At 39.4% G+C, this 26,930-nt stretch overlaps 1 protein-coding gene across 6 annotated transcripts in view; it reads left to right on the top strand.

Annotated features, from left to right (window-relative positions):
* The window catches only part of BTBD19 (BTB domain containing 19), a 68,607-nt gene extending 48,017 nt beyond the window's left edge, over positions 1 to 20,590 (top strand). Inside the window, exons 5-9 of one of the 6 annotated variants that reach the window (XM_087929829.1) lie at positions 5,793 to 5,861; positions 8,832 to 8,963; positions 11,139 to 11,264; positions 12,942 to 13,076; positions 20,359 to 20,590. In XM_087929829.1, coding sequence (XP_087785955.1) covers positions 5,793 to 5,861; positions 8,832 to 8,963; positions 11,139 to 11,264; positions 12,942 to 13,076; positions 20,359 to 20,430 — 534 coding nt within the window. In that variant the 3' untranslated portion in view covers positions 20,431 to 20,590. Of the gene's footprint in view, positions 1 to 5,792; positions 5,862 to 8,831; positions 8,964 to 11,138; positions 11,265 to 12,937; positions 14,882 to 15,106; positions 15,258 to 20,358 lie in introns of those variants that run through there. The other 5 variants (XM_087929833.1, XM_087929830.1, XM_087929834.1 and 2 more) reach the window with 5 other exon arrangements.
* Positions 20,591 to 26,930: the final 6,340 nt, after the last annotated feature.

Here is a 26,930-nt window from a genome sequence, read left to right as displayed (position 1 = left end):
CCGCTTCGGAGATCTTTTTAAGGGGTATTACAAAGTATCCCACAGTGCCAATGGCTTTTTTACTGGAAGCCCTTCAACACTGACAAACGTTTATCCTGGCTGATTTCATACTCGCTGACATGCAGCAACCATATTCAGAAAGTGAAAAACATTATGTGAAATGTTGGCAGATTTCAACATTTCCGTAAGCCAGAGATCAAACACAGAATACAATGATTCCTGTTATGTTTGGTTTTTGTTGCTTTACTTTGCTTCTGTTTGCATTGGATTGTTCTGTGTCACTGTGTGACAGTTAACAGGATGTGCCACATGATGTAGTGCTGCCATTTCTGTGTTGTTTATGTAGGCTACCTCACTTCAATAGCACATATTCTGTGCATGCGGCAGGAAGGTGAAATACTTGGCTGTAACAAAAGAGGCTGCTGGGCTCATTTGGGACTCTTCAACATGGCCCAGTTATTTTGTTTTACCAGCAATGTCAGCAGTATAAAACTTGCTGTCTCCATCGATGATCTCAATTCTGCTATAAGCATAATGTTGGCAAATGATGGTGTCTTTATTTATGGCGTACAAGACACAGTTGATGGATTGCCCATACATCATTTCCTTCCCCCCTCCCAAAGTCATCAGCTGGTGGAAGAATCATCCTCCACTATAGGAATGAAGATGAAGGAGGAGGTTGGTTATGAAAAAGAGCCAGATTTGCAGGTTTAGCCTTCTTTCAAAATGTGCTGATTTTGTACAAATGCTCAGGTGTGTTGAAAGAGAGCCTCACCATCACCTCATGGTTCAGCTCCTTTTGGACACAAATTTATGGTTAGTCCAGAATAGCTCATTCAGAAACTATGCTAATCTTATGTTCAAAAAAGCACAAGACCCACAATGTATTCAAAAAAAGAACTCTGTACAACAGTTGACAACAGAAAAGAGATAATTTTCACTGTGCAGATTCACTGTGTAGCTTCTCTGCTGTCATCCCAGTAGATTTTGTGTTTTCCAAATGATTTAGGTCTCCAAGATCTGATGGGTGCAGGAGAAACCCCAGTTTGAAAGAATTATCACCTGGAAGATAATCTCCAGGAACTGTAGAGTATGTCTGCTCCAGTGTCAGGTGGCCAATAATCTCTGGATTAATTTTCTATTGATAAAACAATCTGATTAAATAAATTTGTAGTGCTGCTTTCTGTACCCAGCTTAAAGTGATTTTAGCATACACCGTTTTGTGTTATGTTGGACAGTTGGTGTCACATATTGAGAGCCTTAGGGATCTTATTTCTAGTTATGCTGCAATGATGCCCAACTGTGCTAAGCAAACACTACAGTAATATGATAGTTATGAAGAAATTGCAAACAGAAGTGTTCTAAGGTGCAGTCTTGAATCACAACCATGTGATTCATATTCCATGTGTCCCTGAATCTGTGTTTCAAATATGCACACATTCCATGCTTGTGACAGAGACCTTAGAATTTCTGTAACTATGCAGTTTGTCCATCAGCATAAGCATGTCATATTATAAAACTCATAAAAGACAAGCACTGACAATCTAGATATGCTTAGTTTATTTATCACACTCCTAAATTAATACGTAATCATCCAGTGTATAATTATAGGGAAATTCTGTTTCAGATGTGAACAGACAATCATCTTTCTCAGAAAGAGGTTCTGGTTTCAATTCTGCCTGACCCTGTTCTCAAAGGATGTTTCCTCTGCTGAATTTGGAACTAAGAATTTGCAATGAAGTCTTTTTTGTATGGTTAATCTCTGTTCCTCACTTCATATTTTAGCCTCCTTTAAAACTTTCAACGCAGATACCTTTATATCTTTATATCTGCATGCGCATGTGAATTGATTTTTTAAAGTATTTTATATATTGTAGAAGTTTATAATCTGTTAAACTTCCTTGGGGAGTTTACATACTTTAAAATGCAAATTAAAAATCTTGTTGTTGTTTTTTTAAAAAAACCATATCTTATGTCTCCAGGTGCATTCTTTGTTGCTGTAATTTTCTCAAAAACCTTTTGTGAAATAATAGTGGTACTAAAGCCGGTTAACTGACTGTTATTTTTAGTATTGTTGTTTTTAAATGGGCCTAACTGATATCTCTGTAGCCTAAGGAGTATAGTGATCATAGAGAGGAAATCCTCCATTCACTGCAATACCTCCACTCATTCACTAACTGAGTTTCATTGCTCTAACAGCGTCATTATGGCACCTATCATTTGTTGGGGTGGGTTTTAATGAGAAATGAGCGCTGCTGCAGTTCTTATATTGCAATTGCCCTCCAGCCTAGCTGAACACTGTTAGCATATATTGCTTTTTCGTACGTCTTTAAGCAAGTGATATCATAGGCTAAAGTACAGTACAAGAGTTACTCTAAATTACTCAATACATAAAGCTATATTTTTCTTCCAACCAGATATGGGGTAGGAAATCTGCAGTCACTTTTTATCACCTTCTGAAGTATTAAGCTAGGCTGCCAAAAACTAATGGCACAGTTTCTTCTCACTATCTTCATGTTGGAAACACGGGAGCAGAGTTGTAAAAGCTGTAAAATAGGCATGTCAGAGTGAAAAATAGAAAAGAAACTCCCCCATTAACAAAATTCAGACCTGACCTGACCCAAAATGTGCCTCCACTCCAGCCTTGAGTCAATGAGACTCGAACTGCCAAATTGCTTTGCAACATTTAGCATTCCCTGGTTAATTGCAACTCTTGACCCCCAAAGATGGCTTAGCCCTGCACTGTGGTTTGCTTTTGCCCAACCGAATCACTACACAGTAGAGGTAGTCTTCAACTTGCAACCAGTTGCTTAACAACCATTTAAAGTTATAACGGACCCCTCAAAAAGTACGTACAAGCCAGATTCAAAGTTCCAATGGCCACTGTCCCTCCCCCATGGTCATGTGATTGCATCTTGGGCACTCAGCAACTGGCCCGCATTTACAGCCATTTGCAATGTTCCATAGTCACTTAGCTGTGATTTATGATGTTTTGGGCTGGAAACTGGTGCTTTCTTCTGGTTTACAGCAAAAAAAAGGCCAATTGCAGACAATGGGTTTACTTATTGACCAGGGCATTCCTTAATGACCACTGCAAAAAAGTACGGTAAAATTGAGTTGGTCGTGCAATGACCCCCTTAACAATATGCATGACTTTCAGGTTCAGTTACATTTGTAAGTCTTGAGGACTATCTTAGAAAATACTGCCTTACCTTTATACTGTATTTATATTGCTCCAAGGGCTTTTTTTAAAAAAAATACTGAAAGCAGGATAAAATAGAATATATAAATAAAATATTATATCTGAGATTTTAATTTACGATATCATTTTTTTCTTAAATCATTATCGGGGTCACATTTATATATCATGAGGCCTTAGAATAGTGTGCAGTCCCTGAAAAGCTTGGTACTGTCCCCAGCAGCCTTCCTTCCAGAATTTCTGGCTGAAATTAGGTAAAACATTCAGAGTGTGGTTTCTAGAACTCTGTACGGAGCTTTAGAGTAGCTTTGCTCATCTGATGATGATGAGGGCTTAGACTGGAACCTTGGAAATCCTCTGAGCCACAACCCAACTGTCTCTCTCCCATAGAGATACATTGTGGATTTTTTTTTTTCTAGATTTTTTTCCTATGCAATTTATGGCTTGATCCAGCCCATTTTAGAAGCATTATTTCTTTTGCCATCTTCTCTCCCAACACAAAAAGATGATCCTGTTATGTTGCATTGTTGGAACATTATCATTCTACTGATGAACAGTCCTGAGAATTTCATGCAATTTCTTTTCAACTTTCTGAATTTGATGCGTTGAAGTCCACAGTCGCTGAGATTGGGAAACTAACACGTAGTAGCCTCTTTCATACTCAAATTCAGATTAGCTTCTTTAGTGTCTCACAGTCATGTGTAGTTCCCGAGGACATTTCTGAGTAATCCAGGAGCAGGGAATGAAAGTAGAGGTTAGCGTTGCGGGCTCCCCGGGACCTACACATGACATTCTTTCTTGTTTTCTGCAAAAAGAACCTCTGTATGTAATTGATGAACTTTGTGGTGTCATGATGGTGTTTGCTAAACTCTCCTTTTGTGCCTCTGAGGCACAAACCCCACACATTTAAAAACGGATTACTCCCTTTGTGTTTTCCATAACCACCAAGCAGCATTTCCTTTATTTGTTTGTCAAGTGATACATATTTATTTATGACTATATACAGTACTTGGTAAGTCCACATTGCAAATCAGAGGAGGACAGACCGAGGTCACTGAAAACCATGGTCTGTGTTCTATTTTCAGGACATAAAGATACCAAATCAAGATACAAAAACAACACAGCTGTGGTCAGGTGTGTTTTGCCTGATGTTTGGTGTTTACTGTTTTTGAAGCCGTTGTGAGTTGCATGCTTACTCTATATGGGACTGGTGTATCCTGAGTTCAACTGGCAAGATAATGTGGTTTGCCACAATCACTTTGTTTTCACACATATACTCTGTAACAGAAATTGTTTATATCTTGCAGACTGCCTATTTTATTCCTTTTCACTCCCAGCTGCGGTTCTGCTTGCTGAACCTGGAATATGTCAGACAAAACAGTAGTTTTATTCTGATGGGAAGCAGTAGAGCAAACAAAATGAGATGTAAACATGTCACATGGAGACTGAAATGCCATTCAGTCTAGGCATAAGATAGCTACTCTCCATACTTGCAAAATGAACTCAGCACTACATCCATAGATAATTCCATTACTCTGGAGAATCCAAAGCAAGCACTGGTGACTTTAAAAAAAAAAAAAAGAATGGTGTTGCACTTAAAAAGAAAACCAAAATGTTTGATCTCCAGGGGTAACAGAAACGTGTCTGGTGATAAAGTAATATTGTCAGTGGTTGGGGCTGAACATTTTCTGCCTTTTTCCAATCCAGACAGCGACAAGTTGACAATAGAACAAAAATAGCATTTTTTAAAAAAATGCCAATTTTGTCAGTGCAATCTAAATACCAGGTAATGAAAATTGAGAGCCACATTTTGCTTTTGGAAATAGTTTGATTTGAAATTTCTTTCATAAAAGGAACAAATATATGTTCCTGTTACTATTACAGACATTTAGTTCAGCAATAAATTGTGTCCCCTGCTCCCATCCACCCCATGGCACAACAACACTATCAAGTAAACTCTAAAGGAGGCTCCCCTGAGCCTGCTGACAAAACTATGACTTCAATGTTTTGTGGAAAAGCCACAGTGTGTGGTGAGTCTTATCTGAGGAGAGTGATAGTTCAAAGGGAGAGAGCCACTACATAGAAGGCCCTTTTTCTATGTCTAGAGGTGCCTTCCTGTTCTGTGACTTGCAACATGCCCTGTCTTCCTGTTCTGGTGGGCCAGTTATTGGTAGATGTAAGTGGGGAAAGGCCAATTGATCTAATGTATCTATCAATGATACTAAATTATACCTTCAGTTTGTTAAGATCAATTCTCACCTATCTTTCATTTCTGCAGATAATGTAGAGACTGTAACCTCAACTATTTTGAGTGAACATATCTGAAAGATACCAGCCCGGAAGTCTAAACTAGATATTATGAAAAAGAAAAGTGGAACAGGGAAATGCAAAGACTTTAAATGACTGCAAAATTCTCTTTCTCCTTATATAGAGTTGCTAATGATTACAATATCTAATCGTTCACTGAAATGTTGGAATAAATATTTATTTTACTCTTGCCCACAATAATGCCTTCAAAAATATAGGTGATAAATGCAGTTGTATCCACTGTAGTCATTTTATCCATTTTTTATTCTTACTCTCTTTATGATAGGCAGCAGTGGCATATGGACTACTAGATTTGCAAACATATTGCTTGGCCTTCATTGAGAATTATACTCAGGTAAGAAGAGGTAGATACTGAGATGACATGCAGAAAGGAGGCCCAATACAATGTTTCCTATTCTAACCAAGACCCTGGAGAATGAAGAGAATTTATATTAAATCAATGTAATTTTCTTTCCTATTGGAACATGGGTATATATATACAGGTGTACCGTATGAATATATGTATGACTGCATTTAATGAATATGGCCACTCACCTCACAGCAATAACTCTGGGTGGTGCGCAATAATTAAAAACCCAACAGTTAGAAATAAAAGTCCAAATAACACATTTGAACCATGTATATGTGTGTATGTAAATATATGTGTATATACAGTATGTATATATATATATGTGTGTGTGTGTGTGTGTGTGTATAGATGTATATATATGTGTGTGCGTGTGTGTGCGTGCGTGTGTGTGTATGTATAGATGTGTGTGTGTGTGTGTGTGTGTGTGTGTGTGTGTGTATTTATGTATGGTATTCAGCTTTGTTCGGGTATTTTCCCACATCATTATAGTTGTGCTTTTAAAGTTGTAGCAACGTTTCGGCAGAATCTCATCTGCCATCATCAGGCTTCTGTATAGTGTTCGTCTGTGAGTCAGACTTTCACAACCGTTTCTGTTTTAAATTTGGTGCTAGCCTATGCTGTGCCAGAATGGTTTTTCTTCATCCTGATTGGTTGGGAGTCTTGGTCTGTGTTTATTGGTCTTGGAGTTTGCTGTGTTCTGCTTGATTGGTGTTTCTAATATCTTCTGTCTGTTTTGTGGCTTTTTTTGTCTTGATTGGCTGGCAACATTGTGTTTCCTGTGTTGGAAGCTTTTAGTGTGGCTTGGCTCCGAGTAAATGGACGACTATCATTTATTAGGAAGCTAGGTTTCATCTGGGTGCCTGATTGGGGTGTGTTTGAGCTGGAGGTATCAGGGGGAGTCTGTTTGTTCCCAGGTGATTGACTGGCCTGTGGTGTGGAGATTTTTTTGTTTGAGAGTGCAGACTTCCAGATAATTGACAGTCTGGTGGAATCATCTTTTCTATTCATGCTTTCAGGTCTTTTTTTCAATCTCTATGGCTTCTCTGATAATTCTGTGGCTGGGGTTTTCTATAGTGGCTAGGGTTTTGGTGCCACTGAAGTTGATGCTATGACCTGTGGCTTTCATGTGTTGGACTAGTGAGGAAGTGTGTCCCAGCTTTTTTCCTGAATTTTTGTGTTCATCTAGGTGGGTACTTATTCTTCTATTGGTCTGTCCAATGTATGTGGCAGGTCATGATGCCCAGGGGACTTCATATATGCCTTGGTTTTCCAGGTCAATTTTATCTTTGGGGTTTCTTAGGATGGCTGCTATTTTTCTGTCTGTTTTGAAAGCAGTCTTGATGTGATGTCTGTGTAGTATCTTACTGATTTTGTCTGTAGTACCTCTTATGTAGGGCAGGACAGCTGTTCCATAGGTCTGTTCATCTTCTAGGTCTCCATTATGTCTCAGTGTCTTCTTGTAGATCAAGCCGGTGATTTTGCTTTTGTGGAAGCTGCTGGCTGTCAGTACTTTAGTCAGGGTGCATAGTTCAGTCTTTATGTGTGTCTTGTCTGCCAGGCATTTGGTTCTGGCAATTAGTGTTTTGGCCACGGAGTTTATCTGTGCTGGGTGGTGGTGGGATTGGGCATTGAGGTAGCGGTTGGTGTGTGTTTTCTTCTGGTATATGGTGTGTCCTAGTGTGCCATCTGTTTTTTTGTAGATTAGTACATCTAGGAATGGTAGTTGTTTGTTTGTTTCCGTTTCCATGGTGAATTTGATTTTGGGTTGTGTGCTGTTTAAGTGTGTTAGGAAATTGTTTAGGTATTCTTTTCAATGGGGCCAAATAACAAATGTGTCATCAATGTATCTTAGACATAGTTTGGGTTTGTGGGTGGCATTGGCTCGGGCTCTGGATTCGAATTCTTCCATGAATAGGTTTGCAATGATGGGAGACAGTGGTGATCCCATAGGGGCTCCTTCAATTTGCTTGTATCTTTGTCCTTTGTATATGAAATATGTATTGGTTAAGCAGTGTTCTGTTAGTTCCATGAGGTGTTTGGGTGGTTGGTATTTATTTTTGATGATTTTGAGAGTTTCTTTTATCGGGACTTGAGTGAATAGTGAAACCATGTTGAAACTTACAAGCAGATCTTCTTGTTCCACATGTAGATCTTTGATCATTTCCAAGAGGGGGTATGAGTTTTGGACATGTGAAGCTGCTGCTTCAGCATGGGGCTGTAGCTGCTTTGCTAGGTATTTGGCTAGGTTTTATTCTGCCAAAACGTCGCTACAACTTTAAAAGCACAACTATAATGACGTGGGAAAATACCCGAACAAAGCTGAATACCATACATATAGATACCCGCAACCTTAAGATATGTGTGTGTGTGTGTGTATGTATATGTATATGTATGGTATTCAGCTGTGTTCGGGTATTTTCCGACGTCATTATAGTTGTGCTTTTAAAGTTGTAGCAATGTTTCGGCAGAATCTCATCCGCCATCATCAGGCTTCTGTATTGACTCACAGATGAACACAATACAGAAGCCTGATGATGGCAGATGAGGTTCATACATACATACATACATACATACATACATACTTTCTTGCATGCAGAAACTCTTGGCAGTATTATATAGGGCTTCCAGACATTTTCCTACACAAACAATAGGCATTGCTTGCACCTAGATTTGGCAATGCTATTATTTCTTCAGCTTTCAGACTGAGTTGTATAACCATTGTACATCAGCAATATTCAAGATTTGATCATCTCTCTACCTCAAAAAGGGTTTTTGTACCATGGTGCAATAGGAAATGGTGGCAGTGAGTCTAGAAATGATGTTGGTGAGTAATATAATGGGGAACTGGATGGCCTTAACACTCTATTTTTTCCACAGGCTCTTCATCTTTATCTGAAGTTCTTTATCCTCATATCCTGTATCTCGGAGGTATACAGCATCTTTTTTTCTCCACAGGAGGTGACGCAAACTCGTGGGTTCTTGGAACTGTCAGAACAGGCAATGCAAATTATTTTGCAGAGTGATTGTTTGGCCATTGATGAGGTGAAGCTGATCCATGCTATACGAGAATGGGCTCATGTTGGCTCTGTAAGTACTGATACCTTAGATAGGGGCGAAAAATGGCACAAGGATTAAAGGTTTTTTTAAAAAACCTTTATGGAACTAGAGATAATCCTCAAATACTTAGCAATAGTTGATGATAATAAAACAATGTTATGATCATGATAGACTTGTTGAAATAACAGCAGAGATAACATCATTAAATAAAAATAGCACAAGATAATGATAAGATAGAAGGAGAATAAAAAACTAATAATTTTGTAATTCCTGAATAAGTATAATAAAAGAGGTTTTAGAACCCTCACATAGCCCAATAGGAAAGTAACCAAAGATGTTTACTTGAGACAGTAATTCATAGTTGTTTTGTTCCTGATATTCAGGGCCTTAGAGAACACCTGGAGAACAGAAACTCTTGAGTACCTTCAGTGCCATCTTTTGAAACTAGCCTTTCTCTCCAAGTAAAACAAGAGCCCTTGCAATAAAGGCCCCGTATCTTAATCCAGTATTAGATTGATACTTTGAGAGCTTTTTATCATGAGTACTGGCAGCCTTCAATCCAGGAAACTCAGCAAAGTGCACTTCCTGCACATTGATGCTCCAGGATAGTTTCCATCTCAAACCCAGATGAAGAACTGGATTAGAACGAATCCAAATGTTTTATCCTACAAAAATGTCTACAATTGATAAGGTATCCCTCAGTTTAGATTCTTATGCAAAAATAGCAGGCTCATGTTGAGCTATGTACAAAAAAATATGTTGCCATTGCCTCTTTTAAAGCCATCAGAACTGCATCATCTCTTAATTCAGGGGTCCCCAACCCCCGGTCCCCAGACTGGCACCAGTCCATGGCCCATTGGGGATCAGGACATATAAGTGGTGGGCGAGTGTGCAAAATGCCATTTGCACAAGTGGCAGACATGCACACCAAACCGTCCCCATTCACCCATTGCCACCGGTAGCACCGGTTTGCAAAACTAGCCAGGTTGGGAACTGCTACCTTAATGGAACTTTGATTACAGTATTTCTGTAAACAGAATCTAGCCCTGGGTAGTTTCAGATATTGGGAAAGGCAATCTTAAAGGGTGCATTGTTCTCACCCCTTTCAGGGGCTTGTCAATATCCTCAGGCTACAAAAGCTGAAAAGCTGAAGGATATGCTGATAGCCTTCAGGAAAGCTGGTTCTGTGATAACAGATCAGCTGATTCCTTGGCTATTTCTAATACTCTTGAAAATAATGCCATATAATAACTTTTGGCCAATAAGTGGAACTTTTCACTTATCCTCGATACCTTGTAGGAGGAGAACCATGTTAATTCATGGTAGCAAAAATCAGAAGTCTGATAGCATCATTTCTGACAAACACATTTCCTCAAAAGATATATGCTCTTGTGAACTACAGCTCTTTCTGCTCTTTTAATATTTTGGGTGCAAATATAACAAATGTTTTTTTTTTCCCCCAGAATCCTATACAGGTAGCCCTTGACTTATGACCACAATTGAGCCCCAAATTTCTGTTGTTAAGGGAGATATTTGTTTTGCCCCATTTTACAACCTTTCTTGCCACAGTTGCCAAGGGAATCACTGCCATTGATAAATTAGTAACCCGGTTGTTAAGGGAATCTGGCTTCCCCATTGGCTTCGTTTATTCAGCAGGGGTGTCCAACCTTGGCAACTTTAAGACTTGTGGACTTCAACTCCCAGAGTTCCTCAGCCAGCTGGCTGAGGAACTCTGGGAGTTGAAGTCCACAAGTCTTAAAGTTGCCAAGGTTGGACACCCCTGGTTTATTGAAAGGTTGCAAGAAGTGAACACATGACCTTGGGACACAGCAATGGTTATAAGTATGAACCAGTTGCTGAGCATCTGCATTTTGATCACACGATCATGGGGGATGCTGCGAAGGTTGTAACTGTGAAAAGCGGTCATAAGTCACTTTTTTCAGAGCCGTTATAACTTTAGATGGTTGCTAAATGAACTGTTGTAAGTCGAGGAGTACCTGTACTGTAATTACAGCTGAAATTGCAGGACCAACAAATAGAATATATAGTTGCTTTGAACTTCAGTATCGAGCTGAGAAATGGCTGTTACGATAGCGAAAAACAATTCTGCTATATTTTATATTTTATTTATTTTTATTATTCTTTTCCATCTTTATTATTTAAAACCATTCAAACCTGTGCTGGCCCTGTACTCACTCCCTGCAGGCTGTGCTTGATAGGACTGTGCACGATATGGCACAAACTGTGGTGCCACAGCTCCGTCTGTCTCTGCTCTCCCCAAGGGAACTGACCTCTCTGGAAGAAGAGAACAAAAAAGACCAGATGATTCCGGTGAGGGTGGCTATCAGCCTCTGTGTAATTTCTGCATGCGTTTGAGACCTGGCGCATTCCCACTCAGCTTCTACTGGTTTTGTAATTTCCTTGGATTGTGTGTTCTTATGTTGTAGTCCTGTTCTTCCATTTAAGGAGGTGAATTAACTCGCACAGGATAGGACCTGTGGTGGGTCTCCTCCACTTCATTAGAAATTTTATTTTAAAATATACATCCAAGGATTGTTTTTTAAAAAAGTGAAATTCCACACTCCACCAAAACAGATGGTGGCAGCAGAATGGTAAAAATTAATAGCCCTCTGTTGCCCTCTGTGTCAGAAGTTCACAGAACCAGGGGTGGGATTCTACCGGTTTGGACTGGTTCTATAAAACTGGTTGTTAGAATTCTGCCCAGTTCGGAGAATTGGCAAATTGTGTCCCTAGCTTCCCCCGCCCCTCCCTGTCCTCCCAAGCCGCTCCGCACAGTCAGTCCTTATCATGCATGCGCGACTTTGTGCGCATCGCTGACTGCATTCTCCCCCTCCCACCCTGTCCAGTCACTTCTTATGGTATTTTTTTTCCTCACAATGATCAGCTGTTCCGATGATCAGCTGTGCCGGGATCCCCCTTGCTGTCTTACTGCTTTGCCCAGGAGGCCAAAAAAATGGAGTGTGGGATGTGTCTGCTGCACATACACACACACACACACACACGCTCCATTTTTGGCCTCCTGGGCCTTAGAGATGCTTTCTTGGAGCAAAAATGGCCTCCTAGGAGGCTTCCCTGAGGCCCAGGAGGCAAAAAAAAATAGAGCGCGGGGGGGGGCGTGTTGCTGAAAAAAAAAAAGCCATGTCCACCCAGTCACATGGCCACTCCCACTTAGCCACTCCCACCTAGCCACGCCCACAGAACTGGTAGTAAAAATATTTGCATCCCACCCCTGCACAGAATTTATTGTGTTCTCAAAAGTTGAACAAGAATCTGGTCATATTTGGGAAGGATGCATTTGTAAAAAGCTGTTATATATTTATGCGAACCACTTATTAGGAAAACTGCATAAACAAAAAGAGAGAGAAAAGACGTTAAAAATTCATGTTATGGTAACTGCAAATTGTGGGGATTATTTTAAAAAAGAATCACACTGATGGATTAAGTGAAACAAATCAGTAAGATTTGAACCACCACAGATCTGTTCAGCCTTGCTTAGAAAAACCAAGCACAACACGAGTACAAACAAATTTCAAGCAAAATACTGTATATTAAAGGAATACTGGCTGAACAGTCCACAGGGATGGTACAGGCTCTGTTGCCATTATAGATTGCTTAACGACATTTTGTGGGGTGTGAGTGTGTGTATGTGTGCGCAATGGGAAGGATTCAATGGATTAATCTCAGAGCCGACATGTTTGGCTGGCCACCCATTGAACAGGAACTGTTCAAACTGCAACCTTTTGTGGCATATCCCAGTTGTAAATAAGTAATCCCAACATTGCAGCGAAAAGCTTTGTGACTAAGAAAAATATAATTAGTAATTGGCAGGGGATGGCTTCTCTGCCTTTGAGAAGGGAGAAAGGGAGACATCCATTTTCCAAGGCACTTCTGTAACTGATTCTGAATGTGTTACCTATTAAGTCCCATTCCTACATATTAGCACCAGTTCAAATATTCTGTAACTGTTTTGCCCCCCCTCCTAGGTAGAGAGTTTTGCTGAGGCCTGGAAAGCCCACGCACTGTGGAAGAGGCGTGGGATGCAATCCTCCTTGTGCCAGCGCCGGCGTGGCACATTGCCTCGAGTCCATCATCGCCACCTTGACCCACAGCATAAGTGACATGGTATCCTTGGAATGAGGAGGAAGCAGCACTTTTGTGCCCAGCCAAGGGCCAGTTTCTAGTGATTAAGGGGCATCAGGTTAGAAACCAGATCTAGTCCCGCCTTAGGCATGAAATATGACTGGGCGACTTTGGGTCAATCACTGTCTCTAAGTCCAACCCACCTCACAGGGTTGTTGCTCTTGTGGGGAAAATAGGAGGAGGAAGGAATATTAGGTATGTTCACTGCCTTGAGTTAATTATTTTTTTTTAAAAAAAAACCTCTCTTTGATACGGGCTGCTGCTTTTGGTTTTCCCTTGGATGCTGTATGTACATAATTGCGTCCAGGATTTGGGGGGTGGCCTCCTCTTCTTTCTATTATTTTCCAGCCTGCTCCTTCCAGCCAAGATGAACAATTTGGGTTTTTTTTTAAAAAGAGCTTTTAATCATCAAAGAAACTTTTCAGCTTTATGGCCATTCCTTGTATTTATTCCTCCACTTTAACCCATTTGCCTCCATTTGCTACTAAAGAGGTCACTTGCCTTGTCTTCTATTTCTTCTGTTCTTGTTGAGCAAATAGACTCCAGTTATTGGGCCCAGCCTACCAGCTCTTTATTGTATCCATTAAATATTTGCCTTTCTGTCTGAAGATCACTGTACAATCCTTTTGCAAACAGATACCAAACGTTTTAGAGGGATTACACTGAGGAGGTTGATTTTGTAACAATCTGAACCCTAGCTGAAAATGCCTGACCTCTTGATAAGACTATTGCCTTTACTCTTTATAGAAATATTTTTTTTAATATGGATCCTTTTGCATGGAACATCTAATGGTTTACCATAAGCAGCACTAATAGCAATCTATTGATTTATCATTGTGTGTGAGTTTTCTTTTTAAAGACCAAGATTTTTTTTTAATGTGCCAGATTAGAAGTAACTTTCTTGCTGCGCTGTCTCTTACAAACAGCTTTGTAGAGATGTGCACACTGGGGTCAAGGTAACCTGGCCAAGTAAATGACTTGCCCCATCAGTGTGCATTAAGAATTCAAAGTGAATCAGATCTGACAACTGTGGCTATTAACATAATGTATCTGCTGTTCCAATCAAGTAAAGGCCAGATACCTAGGCTGCTTTAGATTGAGATCCAGGCCCTGCCTAGATTTGTTTGTTTGAGTGCCTGGTTGCTAGGTAGGTCAATGACTTGGAGAATCAGAAGAAACCTCTCATTTACCCTGTTGCAATATATTGAATCACCTGGTTCAGGCATTGCTAATATCAGTTTCTTCTGTGTGTGAAAATGAGAGTGGGAGTAAGATTAGCCAACAGTGCATGGATAATGCAGTTATGATCTAAAATACCAAATATTTTGCAAATAAGTAAACCAGGATCCATATTTAATGAGCATTGTGTAATTTCTAAAAATCGTAAATGCAGTTGTTTATGAGGCAGACTGGCGATATTAAAAAAGATGTAATAATCTGCTTTCCACTTCCAGGTTGCTACTGCCTTATGGGTTTATATATACTACATTTTGTTTCTTGACATGATCTGAATTCCAATTGCCCTGTCTCCTTGGCTTTATTTGCTATTTTGGAAGTAGGTAGAGGATTCCTATTAATGCTGTGATATTTTATGTCTGATTCCAAAGTACCTGTATTTAATTCTCAAAACAAATGATAACAAATGCATTATTTAAAAAGCTAGGAACACATAAGACCTTTCAAACACTGAAAATATTTGAAACTACAGCAAAAATATAGAATAACTTCATACAGCTATTCAGAATTAAATCATTTTTTTTAAATAAATCATGTCTGTTCTAATAGGATATTCTCTGGTTGCCCAGCTGTACCATTTTATTTGTTCCATTGAATTAATAAATGTGCTCCCATATTGTGGTTTCTTACATCAATTATGCAAATCAGAATACATTTGCATTTGATTTTCCTATGTGTTGTTTTTAATTATCACTATAATGGATTAGGTGATTCAATTGGTAGGAATCTACTCTACTCTCTCAACTATTTCTTGACTCAAAATCAGCCTTCCTAAGTCTTGTTCCTCAGATTAGTTGGTTTACAACAAACAGCCTTCTTTACCAACACAGCCATTACCCAAATAGACCATATTGAGTGGGGATGATTGGATGGATAGTCTAAAACATCTGGAAGATATGAGATTGTGGAAGGTGAATCAAAACTGCCAGTCCCTGCCCATTGCCATTTTCTTTGTGTGGCTTTACGGTAAGGCTGTTTAATTTTGCATGGTTGCTTATTACATTATTACTTTTTTCTGTTTTATTTCCGCATGTATGTAGCCGTTATGTAAAATGACTGTCTTATACATACACAATTCATACCCAGTATGAATATAGGTAAAAGGTAAAGATTTTTTCCTGTTCAGTCACTTCCAACTCTGGGGAGTGGTGCTCATCTCCGTTTCTTAGCTGAGAGAGCCAGTGTTATCTAAAGACATTTCCATACGTATGCAATTACATTTGAGGATATAAGTTCCTTAGGAGTTTCTCCACCCTCTCCTGCTTGGTAACATCAAATAATACACATCCTGACTTTCAGCCACTTCTTATAGCACTCCAGGGATCAATTTATCCTCAGTGCAACATCTTTGAACTCAGCATCCACTGCATACAATCATTCCCAGTGACCCTTAAACCAAACTTTTATTCAACCACACTTTGTCTTCATTATCCACTGATCCCAGTCATGTTTAGAACAGAACAGAACATACAACAGAACAGAATAACAAGAGTTGGAAGGGACCTTGGAGGTCTTCTAGTCCAACCCCCTGCTTAGGCAGGAAACCCTACAGCACTTAAACTTCCAGTATTGGAGCATTCACAACTTCTGGAGGCAAGTTGTTCCACTGATTAATTGTTCTCACTGTCAGGAAATTTATCCTTAGTTCTAGGTTGCTTCTCTCTTGATTACTTTCCAGCCATTGCTTCTTGTCCTGCCCTCAGGTGCTTTCGAAAATAGCTTGACTCCCTCTTCTTTGTGGCAGCCCCTGAGATATTGGAACACTGCTATCATGTCACCCCTAGGCCTTCTTTTCATTAAACTAGACATACCCAATTCCAGCAACCATTCTTTATATATTTTAGCTTCCAGTACCTTAATCATCTTTATTGCTCTTCTCTGAACTCTTTCTAGAGTCTCAACTTCTTTTTTATGTTGTGGCAATCAAAACTGGATGCAGTATTCCTAGTGTGGTCTTACCAAGGATTATAAAGTGGTATTAACATTTCACATGATTCTTCCCTCTGTTAATGCAGCCTAGAACTGTGTTGGCTTTTTTGGCAGCTGCAGCACACTGCTGGCTCATGCTTAAGTGATTGTGTATGTTTAGTGTAGCTGTATTCACAGGCAGCATTTTCAACTGAATAAATCAATAAGTAGCTGATTTCTGAGAACACCAGTTTATCAGTGCTCACTCTTTTTTGTCATTATTTTTCTCCTCCACAGCTTCCATTGTTTCATGAAACAAGAGGAGAAGCAAAAAAAAAAAGCCTTTAATTCATTATTGCTCTGTCCTATCTAGCTCATGGGATCCATTAGTTCCCGAAATCCATAGCAAAGCAAAGCTTCACTTGAAGATATTCCCTCAGAATGGGCATGAATCAATGAGGCAGAATAGGGGAATAGTGATAGGGAGTTAGGTTCTCCAGTGAGAAAGAAAATGCCCCAAAGCACAGAATTACCTCATTGGAGTTTTGTAGGAGATGTAGCAGAAGGAACCGAAATATTCATTTTCAAGGGGTGGTGAGGAAGTGGAATTTTTAGGCTTTTGTAGTGCATTTTTGCTGGTGTGCTGCTGACTTCATACAGTAAGCAAAGATGTCTTGTCATATGGTACATTTTAAAAAAATATATCCGAAAGCAGAAACTGAAGTGGTCTTGTTTTGGCTTCTCGTAAGACTGAGAAATGCCAGGAACAGGATACACAATATGTAAATGTTATATAGTAGATGTGACCTGGATTCTGGTGAATAGGGTGATGCACACAAATCCTTGTATCATGTTAAAAAAACACACACACAGCCATTTGAAGATTTGTCTACTGTGGCTTCTATTCTATCCACTAGGCTAATAGGCACTGTGACATAAATGGAAACTGCCAGAGTAGGGCAGTCTATGTGATAAGTTTCCTGATACATGATGGGTTTTCAGCTGTACCAGCAGTATCTGTATGTATACACCATATTTTGATTCACTCTTGTACTCCACCTGGAGTCTTGTGAGATGGGTGGCTATATAATGTGATAGATATAAATAAAGAAAACTACATAAAGAAGTTAAAGAGTCTCTCTATTTTTACTGGATTAAATTCTATGGAACATGTACATTTTCTTGTCATCCAGAATTATTAATAAACCAGACCAGATAATTTTCGGTTACCTGCAGACTGAGCAAATTTTAGACTCTAGAAGGAAACTTTTCACTCTTTCCCATATGTACAGTTCCTATTACTGGATTAGAGAGCCTTAATACTAATACCAGATTTTTAAAGGATATGATATCATAAATCTAATTAGAGAACCATTTTCTTATTTCTTCCTACTCCATGCAATACCTGTTCTTTGACGAAATCAGGAACTGAGAACCAGACTAACAGAGAGAGAGAGAGAGATCAGCTGAGGAGCACTGCTTGGTTCAAAATTACCCACTGAACTTCTTTGGAGATTCTTAGTCATCCAGGTCATAGTTGTCTCAAAGGTGTTTTTTAAGGCAACTGGTCTGATTTTTTTTCTTGGAGGAAATAAAACGCTTCAAAGGAAAAAAAAACCCAGTCCAGTTGCCTTTTGAAGAAAACAAAAAGGAGCTTTGAGATAGCCACTGAGTTTCATGACAGTGGTCTCACATGTAGATGGGTAAGATGGGATGAGATCCAGGGAGACAGAAATAAGGGAGCTGAGGTCAATATGAAAGTTATGAAAAGCAAGACATCTGTTAAGCTACAGAGTCCTTTGCTAGATATTAACTAGTCATCTCAATTTTTGATTGCCCTCTGGTGGCCACTTTGGGGCAACATCTATCTGAGGTCAATTTACATTTTAAATCGGTAGATGAATAATTTCATTGCTTCTTGATCCTACCCATTCTAGAAGTTTGGTGGATATCACAGTTCATTGGAATCTAATTGCATTGTATTAAATCCAAACTTTCATCATATTTTGTGACTTCAGCATCAAATTGTTCTTCCCCGATCTCCCCCACCCCCGAATTCTGCCCAAGTATCTAACTCCTTTTCTGAAGATCTGGAAAGTTTTCATATTGCTATGCTCTTGATTTTGTACTTTTGCCTTAAAATGGATATGCACTTAGCCAATACAGCTTGCTTTTACAGTATTTGTTTTGTTTCTTCTGCCCTCTAGTGGTAGAAGTGAATACTGATGTAATACTAAGCAAATACACCCGCTAGATAGAATTTTCAAGCTTGGATCAGCAAAAAGAAACAGGCCAATCATAATTTCAAATACATTTCCCAGTTATTTCATCTCCTGCCACTCCAAGGATTTTTGCGGCGTAAAGAAAAGAGAATAATGGTGGGAAAACATACAATAATTATAAATAAATAACAAGGATAGATTACTTTCCCTTCTGATACTCAATTTGAGATCGACCAAATGTACAATCATAATTTTTTTTAAAGAGTCCAATAGTTCTGAGGTAAATTTATAGTTTTTTTGAAAAATGTGGCAAATATGAGGAAAAATATTGAACTTTAAATGAATGGGAGGATGAAGGCAAATTTTAATATTGAAAGGAATTATGCATACTGTTATGACTATTGAGGAAGCAAAGACAATAATTATTGAGGGTGAAGTTGTAGTTCTTGCTATAGACTATAATAGTAACTATAATATAGTTACTTTTTAGGACCTTTCTAGTATAAACTTTCAAACCTGGTGTGAACTTACTGATTATGTGCCATCAAGTCAGGGTCAGGTCAGGGTCAACAGTTAGTGACCACATCAGTAATTTTCTCCATGATGACCCATTTCTACCCTGATCCTTTAGTCTTCGAGGATATATTAAAGTGGGAGTACATGAAGATCAGATCATATGCCTTTTAAAACCTATATATGAACTTCCTTGCATCAGTCGTGTACACTGTGCGCAATTCTGTATTTAAATTGCATTCATTTAAAAATTGAGATAATTCATGCTATTATTAACATGTTAAGATCCAATCTGCTAAGATTTCAGAGAAAGATCTAGCTGAAGGCAGATATTTCCATGTTTCCTTAGACACAGATGTGCCTGAAGATCAAGAGTCCTATCCTTCCTAGTTCTCTCATGTTCCTTCAGTTTTTTTCTTTATACAATATTCTTGTACCTTAAAATTGTGTTTTTTATGCCACCTGCTCTCCACTTTCTATTGCCAGATCAAGCTGGCAAATTTCCCTAGGATTTCATATTTTGTAATATCTTTCCTACAATACACAAGAAGCAAAGAAATATTAAAGTCACTATAATTGCTGAGGGACCATGATCTTCCTCAGCTCTTTAATTAGTTTCTTCCTGCAGATTGGTTGAATCAAACTGAAAAAGTAAAGAAAATGCCCATTTGTCTCTCTTGAACGCTTTTTCCTGGTTGCAACTGCATATTGACCCTAACAGCAACCAGTTCAAAATCTCTGCAGGAGTTCCAAACTACCATAAGATAAATTTGATAAGTTGCCCTGTGGATTTTTAAGCAGACTACTATTGGAGTTGTACATGCAAGCATAGAAAAGATTCTGCCTGCAGGTGGTGCTGCCTGGCCATGTTTTAAATGGAATATAAGCATTGATCCACCCTGGCAAAGGCCACACAGAATTGTTTCTGATTCCTCTGACCTGTACTGAGCGCTTTATAATCAAGGCTGCATATTTTTCTTTTAGCCTCCTGGGGGGTATGACATTAACTCTCTTCCGGGATATGTAGCAAATATGCATGGGGGATGTTGCCTGTTTCTGCTTTCCTCTCCACCTCTCTATGTTCATAGGAAAAGAGCGGCTGTTCCTACACAATTGGCAAGCCGATTTGTGCAGGCCTTCTGGTCTTCTGGAGGTTTTGTGGTCCACCAAATGTGTTTCATCTAACCCTATTACAGGCCTTACTGAAGAAGGGAGGGGAGAATATTGCCTTCAAGCTCCATGCATGTATTTAGCAAGTGCACCTGACTGCTATAGAGCAGAGGAGAGCTGGCTGCTGCTTTGCCTGCGTTAAAAACTTGTCCTCCTCTTCCTGCACAATCTTAAGCCACCAGGCATGCTTCTCTCCCCTCACCCTATCTACCCAGATGCTCTGCAAAGAGCCAGAGGCTACACTGAGAGAAAGACTTGCTTGCAAGAGCCAGCTACAATTGGCCTGAGACCGTTTGTTATCTCAGACAAAGATGGCATCTTCTTCAATCCACAATACAAAGAAACTGGATGAATTGAGCTCTTTTTCTGTGATGGTTGCTGCTAAAATTCTATAGATAAAGTTGGAGAATATTGTAATAATAACAATAAAGAATTAGGTGAATGTTCTCCATGTTGAGTGCTGTGTGATTTCTTAAACTTCTTCATGGAAATATCTCTAAAATGATCATCCTCAATGTGCTAGCTTCCATTTAATTTAAGATTGCATGTGTCAGGACTACAATAATCAGAATTCCAGTCAGCATGGCCCTGAGGAAGGCTGTTTTCTAGGACTTCTAGAAAGAGTCACTATAGTTAACTTGAGATTAAAAAGTAAGATTATATATTTTAAAAGGTAAAAGCAAAAAAAAAAAATGAAAAGTGAGGAAATGAGGATTAATAAGGAAACTTTCATTGAGTAATATAATTTGCCCAACACATATCCAAAGTTATTTTGCCTTATTTGATGATTTTTTTCTTTTTTTCACTTATCTTCAGTAAATGCATGCTACTTTCTAGTACTCTATATTTTTACTAGAAGAAAATAAAAGTTTTGCCTCTGAAGAAGCCAAAATAGAAAAGAGCTACTGTTCTTTAATTATAAATAGGAAAAAAGAACAATAGTCCCAACTCTATTTTTGTCATTGTGGCTTTTCCCAATGTCACTTCATCCTGAAGTTTTCCTTATGGTCATTTGTCTAGTTTTCTGTACCAGCTTGCTCTTATTTATACTGCAGTTACAAATATTTATATTTATCATCAGAATGGCTTGGGAAAGTGTGACAGCTGCCAGCATCCTGTACACATCCACTGAATTTTTTAAAAACATGATTTGTAAACATATTCTTGAGTGCAGGCCTAATCAGTAATCAAATGCCAGACCTATTTACATTCTGGAAAATGCACTGCTGCTTTCTTGTTTTACAGCTGTGATTGCTGCTCTTTTGTTCTAGGCAAAAAAACCATATGGGCAAAGAGGGGTCTATGATAAGCCACTGGCCCAGCTTCACTTAGTACAGCCTCCCCAGATGGTTGGGACTGGTTAACTACTATTTCCAAAGAACAAATTGTCAATTGATTTTGTAGCCATCTTAAAGCAATTTTTCCCTGTGCTAGGGCCACACAGGGAGGCAACAGCCCTTCCCATCCCCTGTAAAGATGAAGCAGATGGCTGAGTTTAAGGATTGCCCGGAAAGCTCTGAAGTGGGTAAGGGAGAGGCTATCCTTGAGAAGCAGGGAGACCTAGCAGAGGAACACCCGGGAGGTCTGAGCTAGGAATGTTGTTTATGATCCTGCTCAACTATAGCACACCAATGCAAGTGTAGGGGAAATCCCAGAGGTAGGTGCATTCTGGTTCCTGGTGTTTACTGAAAGAGGGTGGAATCTGTGTTCAGGCAGCAAAAGTTAGATGCCTTTTTGCAAGGGGGCTCAGGAACTTCTAGATCAGAGATGTCAAACTCGTGTTGTCACGGAAGCATCACGTGACATATCAGGACTTTTTTTTCTCCTTCACTAAACCGGGCGTGGGTGTGGCCAGCACATGACGCATCTGGTCTGCGGGCCGTGAGTTTGACCGTCCTGTTCTAGATGGACAGCTCCTTCTGCCAATCTAGTTATGCCTACTAGATTACTTTCCCTCTTCAAGAGCTTTACTGCAGTAAAAAAAAAAAAAGGGATGAAAGACGTTGTTACCTGGAAACCCCCTCCCATAAAAGCCTCTGGAAATGCCCTAAAGATCTAAAACCCTGTAGTCATTACTTTGAACATCTGAATTAGAATGCTTACAACTGTGGTCACATTCATCCTTTCTTTCCTATATATTTCTTAGATACCAGTACCTGTAAGATTATAAAGGTAGGGTACATATTTCTCCTCCCCTCTTTCCTATCCCCATTTAATGTCAGACTTGGACTCTCTCATCACAGAATCACAGAATTCTCCCAGAGAATTCTGGGAGTTGAAGTCCACAAGTCTTAAAGTTGCCAAGTTTGGGCACCCCTGTCTTAAGGCATTGATTCCTTGTTCGCACCCACCTTGTCTAATTACCAGAAGGAACAGCCAAACTATACTTGGAGAGAGGTGCTTACTTGCCACACTTTAATAATAGTCTCACCAAAACTACTCCAAATTCAATATCCTGCCTGTCTAACCATAAAGACCTTTAATACTCCCTCCATTGTTTGATTCTGTGACTTGGGCTAGTAGTCCCAAATTCATTCTTTCCTCCTTCCATAATACCTTCCAGTAGGATTTAGATAGGAGTCCTAGTCCTTGTTCCTTTGAGCAATAGTTTTGAGAAATCTGCTTTAGTTTTGTCTACTGAAAGCAGGCTAGTCTATGAGGTGGGGGTTTGTTAAACAAGGGATAAATCCAAAGTTTTACACTTAGCCTTGTAAACTTAGAACAGTTTACTTACTGACTGTTCGAAGTTACAATGGCACTGAAAAAAGTGACTTGTGACCATTTTTCACACTTATGACAATTGCAGGATCCCCATGGTCATGTGATTCACATTCAGATGCTTGATAAGTGACTCACAGTTACGACATTTGCAGTGTGATCACCTTTTGCAACCTTCTGACAAGCAAAGTCAATGGGAGAACCAGATTACTAATTTAACAACTGCAATGATTCGCTTCACAAATGTGGCAAAACTCACTTAACAGATTTCTTGCTTAGCATACATTTTGAGTATGTACATTTTGAAATGTATTCTTACATTTACACATACATTTTGAGCTCAATTGTAGTAAGTTGAGGACTACCTGTATTAGTATAACCTCTAAATGTCATGGCACATGAAAAAAGATAACAGTTGGAAGGCTTTTTTTATATAGTGAATTGTTAAAATGTGGTATGGTAGCTATTGATCTAAGAAGCTGCATGAATCCCTCCCTCTTATTCCTTGAACCCTGAGGAAGTTTATCTGACTTTGGCCATTGAATTTCACTTTTGTTCATACTGCAGGGAAGGGAGCTCTGAAGGACATTAATCATAACATGAAACCTACCTTGGTTCATTTAGACCTTAATATCTATGACTTCAGGATGGATAAGCAGTACTCAGCGATATTGTTGATTGAAAGGATTCTGTCTGGTTTGTAACCTTTTCACAGATGTGGAATTTGGAGAATTTCTTGTTTTTATTTCAGTCTTTCTCTTTCTTTTCAATACTAATCCTTGGAATTACAACCCCCATAGCTCATTAGAATTTACTTCTAAATAAGTATGCTTTAAATTCTTGCTTGCTTTTTCTCTTTCTCCTCAAGCCATGTTTGGTGTTAATTATGTTTTTCAAGTAAATCCAATAATCTTTTTGGCAAACAGCGAGGTAGGGGTAGGATCTAGCCATTAAATGATCCACAGATCTTGCCAAGACTGGCAAGATTTATACAAACCATGATTATGTTTCTTTCATGTTGTGACAGCATTCTATTCTGGATCTGGCTGAGAAACGTGGCACAGTGAACAACCTCCTCTTTTCCCTCATGCAAAGACAAACACACATTCAGCATGGAATCTCACTCAACAACAGTGAGAAAACTATTGTTCTTCCATCTCCAGAGAAGATAGAAGCCCACTATTTCACTGTGCTACTTGGCCACAACCAGGCATGTCAGCCGATGATCAGTGATTGATTCAAGGCTTCAATAAGGCTGCTGCAGCAAGGGTGGGTGCCCACCAGCTGAATGAGTCACCAAGTTCAAGATGTATTTTTTAAAAAAAACTCTCCCCACCCTGCTGCCTGTACCATAATTTAGCTGTTCTGTGAAAGATGGTAATTACGAACATCTTTGGATTTGATTCTTCCTCCTTAAATTCCCTCCCCCCCATGCATGCACACACCCACGTATACACACACACACACACACACACACACACACACACACGCAGCATGATGTATTCCCATGATAACCATCTGGTAGACTGGAGCAGTGTGAGGAAGTCAGCTGGTCTGTGGGTGAGACACTCTAGTCTGGCTTTGCTAAGACTTCCAGTTCTGTTCAGGCAGGGAGTAAGCAGCTCCGAAGTCAAATGCTGGGTGAGAGGGGAGGGGTGGGGAAGATGATGTGGTCTTCCTCTCCCATTAGAAAGCCACCCACAGTGTGATCCCAAGAACATGTCTGCACATTTGTGCACGCCCTCAAAGGTACCTACATCTTCAGCCTCTAGGAAGTATACACACACCCAGAGCAAATCTGAGTTATTCCCTCTGGAGGCTACAATGAGTAATTATAATGTTCGCAAGAGAAATAATAATAGTTATAATAATGTGTTTCACCTTGTCCTTGTCTTTGATTACAGCATCCTATCTTTTAATTTTCTCTAGTCTTCTTTCCTTCTTAATCTTACCCGATGAAAATGTTAGGAGAGTCAAAGTAACTTTCATAATAATGTGGCACTAAAATACAGCTTCCAGTCCCTTCTTTGGGTATAGATGAAGGCCCAAGAGAGTACTTATATTAGTATTGTGATTAAATTCTTTTCTAATATACTTTTTGGGGTTAAGGGTTTAAATTATTATTAGGGTTATAATGTTTTTGACCCGAATGCCTGCTGAGCTCTTTCTTCAGAAGCAGGTGAGCAAAATGGACCCAAAACTACTCATGGCCCTGATTAGCAGCTATTTTTTTCTTTAGAAGGAATGAACTAGAAATGTTTCCCGAGCCAGTGAGGCCCCAGGAATAAATTGGAAGCAAACAAGTCGGGAGATAAAGCGGTAGGCGGGTGTTTTCCTGCTCAGTTGGTAACTGTTTCCCTAATAGAAAGAAAAACATACTTGAGGAGGGGGTTGAAGGCTCTAATTAGGAGGAAGAGGATTAGAATAGTGAAAAGGAGGCTTCTTTCTCTCTCTGACATGTGTATAGATCCCTGGGTTAATAGAAAGAAAAGGGCTTTGGGGGACCGGAGAGAGAGTCTGCGTGGGAGGCTATCGTCTCTCTCACCGATGCAGCTCCACTTGCCCCTCCTGCCCATTATCAACTCAAGAGAGGATGGCCGCATTTAGCAATGGGGATTAGCTGAGCAGGCAACACCGCTTGGATCCAGCAGAACAATAACCAGCCATCAGTAAACTTGGGAGTGTCAGACAGACGAGTCCACAGCCTCCGTTGCCTTCACTTGCTCATTGCTTTCATGGTGTGATCTCTCAGGGGTCAGCAGATGGCAGCATCTGGTCAGTCTTGCTTTGCTTGGAAGGTTATCAGGATTGGACCTGGTGAATACTCAGATGGGAAACCTGCAGGGAATTCTAGGCTAGTCGGAGGAATTGATCAAACCTCCTGGAAGAAAGCAATGGCAAAGCACTCCTGTAAGGCTGGCCAAGAAAACTGCATGGAAATCTTCCCCAGGTGACCTCTTGAATCATCTGAATAGAAAGTTATGAAAGTTATGAATGGAGGGGCTAAGGCTAACATGGCTTCTGCACTATATTTTTTTTGTGGCATCGCAATTTTTTATTTATACATTTTATGGAATTTCTTCACGTTATCATCATCTGTTGGTAACCCTCCTGTGGTTTTTGAGGACTCTGTTGAGCCTGGAAGTGATGCAATCGGCACAGATTCACCATAATCTTTATGGAGGCATCATTTCATAACAAATGATATTTCAGAATATTATTACGTTTTAGCTGTGTCTGGATAAATAGGTTTATATTTCAATATTTAACTGAAATATCGTCAGAGTAATTTTAAATAACTGCTTGTCTTTATGGGTAAATTTTGAGAGAAAGAAAAAAGCTTTTTGACTGCCATTTTAATAATTTGATGTCTTTTAATCAGACAGGAGACATAGCCAGGTGAGATCATTCACCTTTATTATAAGGTTATATTAACAGAATTTTGCAAGACTGAAAGTATATTTCTCTCTACAGTTCCCCTTTACAGCCCAAGAAACTAGGGAGGGTATCTCCTGAGTCTCTTGCCTCCTCCAAATACCTGCTGTGGGCTATGTTGCCTTTTATCTGACTCTTCCTTGGTTATGTCTTTTTTTCCAAGGTCACTCCCACATACCAATTCGATACCTGAATGCTTAATCCTGCCCCCTAAGGCTCCTCTGGATCCATGTCCAATAAATATCCTCTGCCCCACTCACAAAAACAATACAAAACAAATGCTCTTTCCCTTGCATTATAAGCTTGATTTGTTTTATATTTCATGTATCATAATGGTTAATCATGCTTGAACAAATATGTGCTGACCTTTATTTTTGAAAAAAATAATGTTCTGATTATTTGGATCTTTCCCAATGTACTCCAATCATATATGCACATCTTTGTCCAAGATCATCATATTCTGATACATACTGTAGAAAAGTAATATTTATTAGTTCTAGGACCTGTCTGTTGGAAGCAATCTTAATATAATATAGCTGGAAATCATTAAAATTAAAAGGGATGACTATACAACATGGTTGATGACATAGCTGGCGAAGATTCCAACAATAAACATTTATATAGATATGAACTC

The sequence above is a fragment of the Pseudonaja textilis genome, chromosome 3, assembly GCF_049901715.1.
Source record: "Pseudonaja textilis isolate UNSWEBS1 chromosome 3, rPseTex1.2, whole genome shotgun sequence".
In the NCBI taxonomy this organism is placed as follows: domain Eukaryota; kingdom Metazoa; phylum Chordata; class Lepidosauria; order Squamata; family Elapidae; genus Pseudonaja; species Pseudonaja textilis.
The sequence above is the reverse complement of the archived record's forward strand: the minus strand, read 5'-3'. Positions and strand labels throughout refer to the sequence as shown.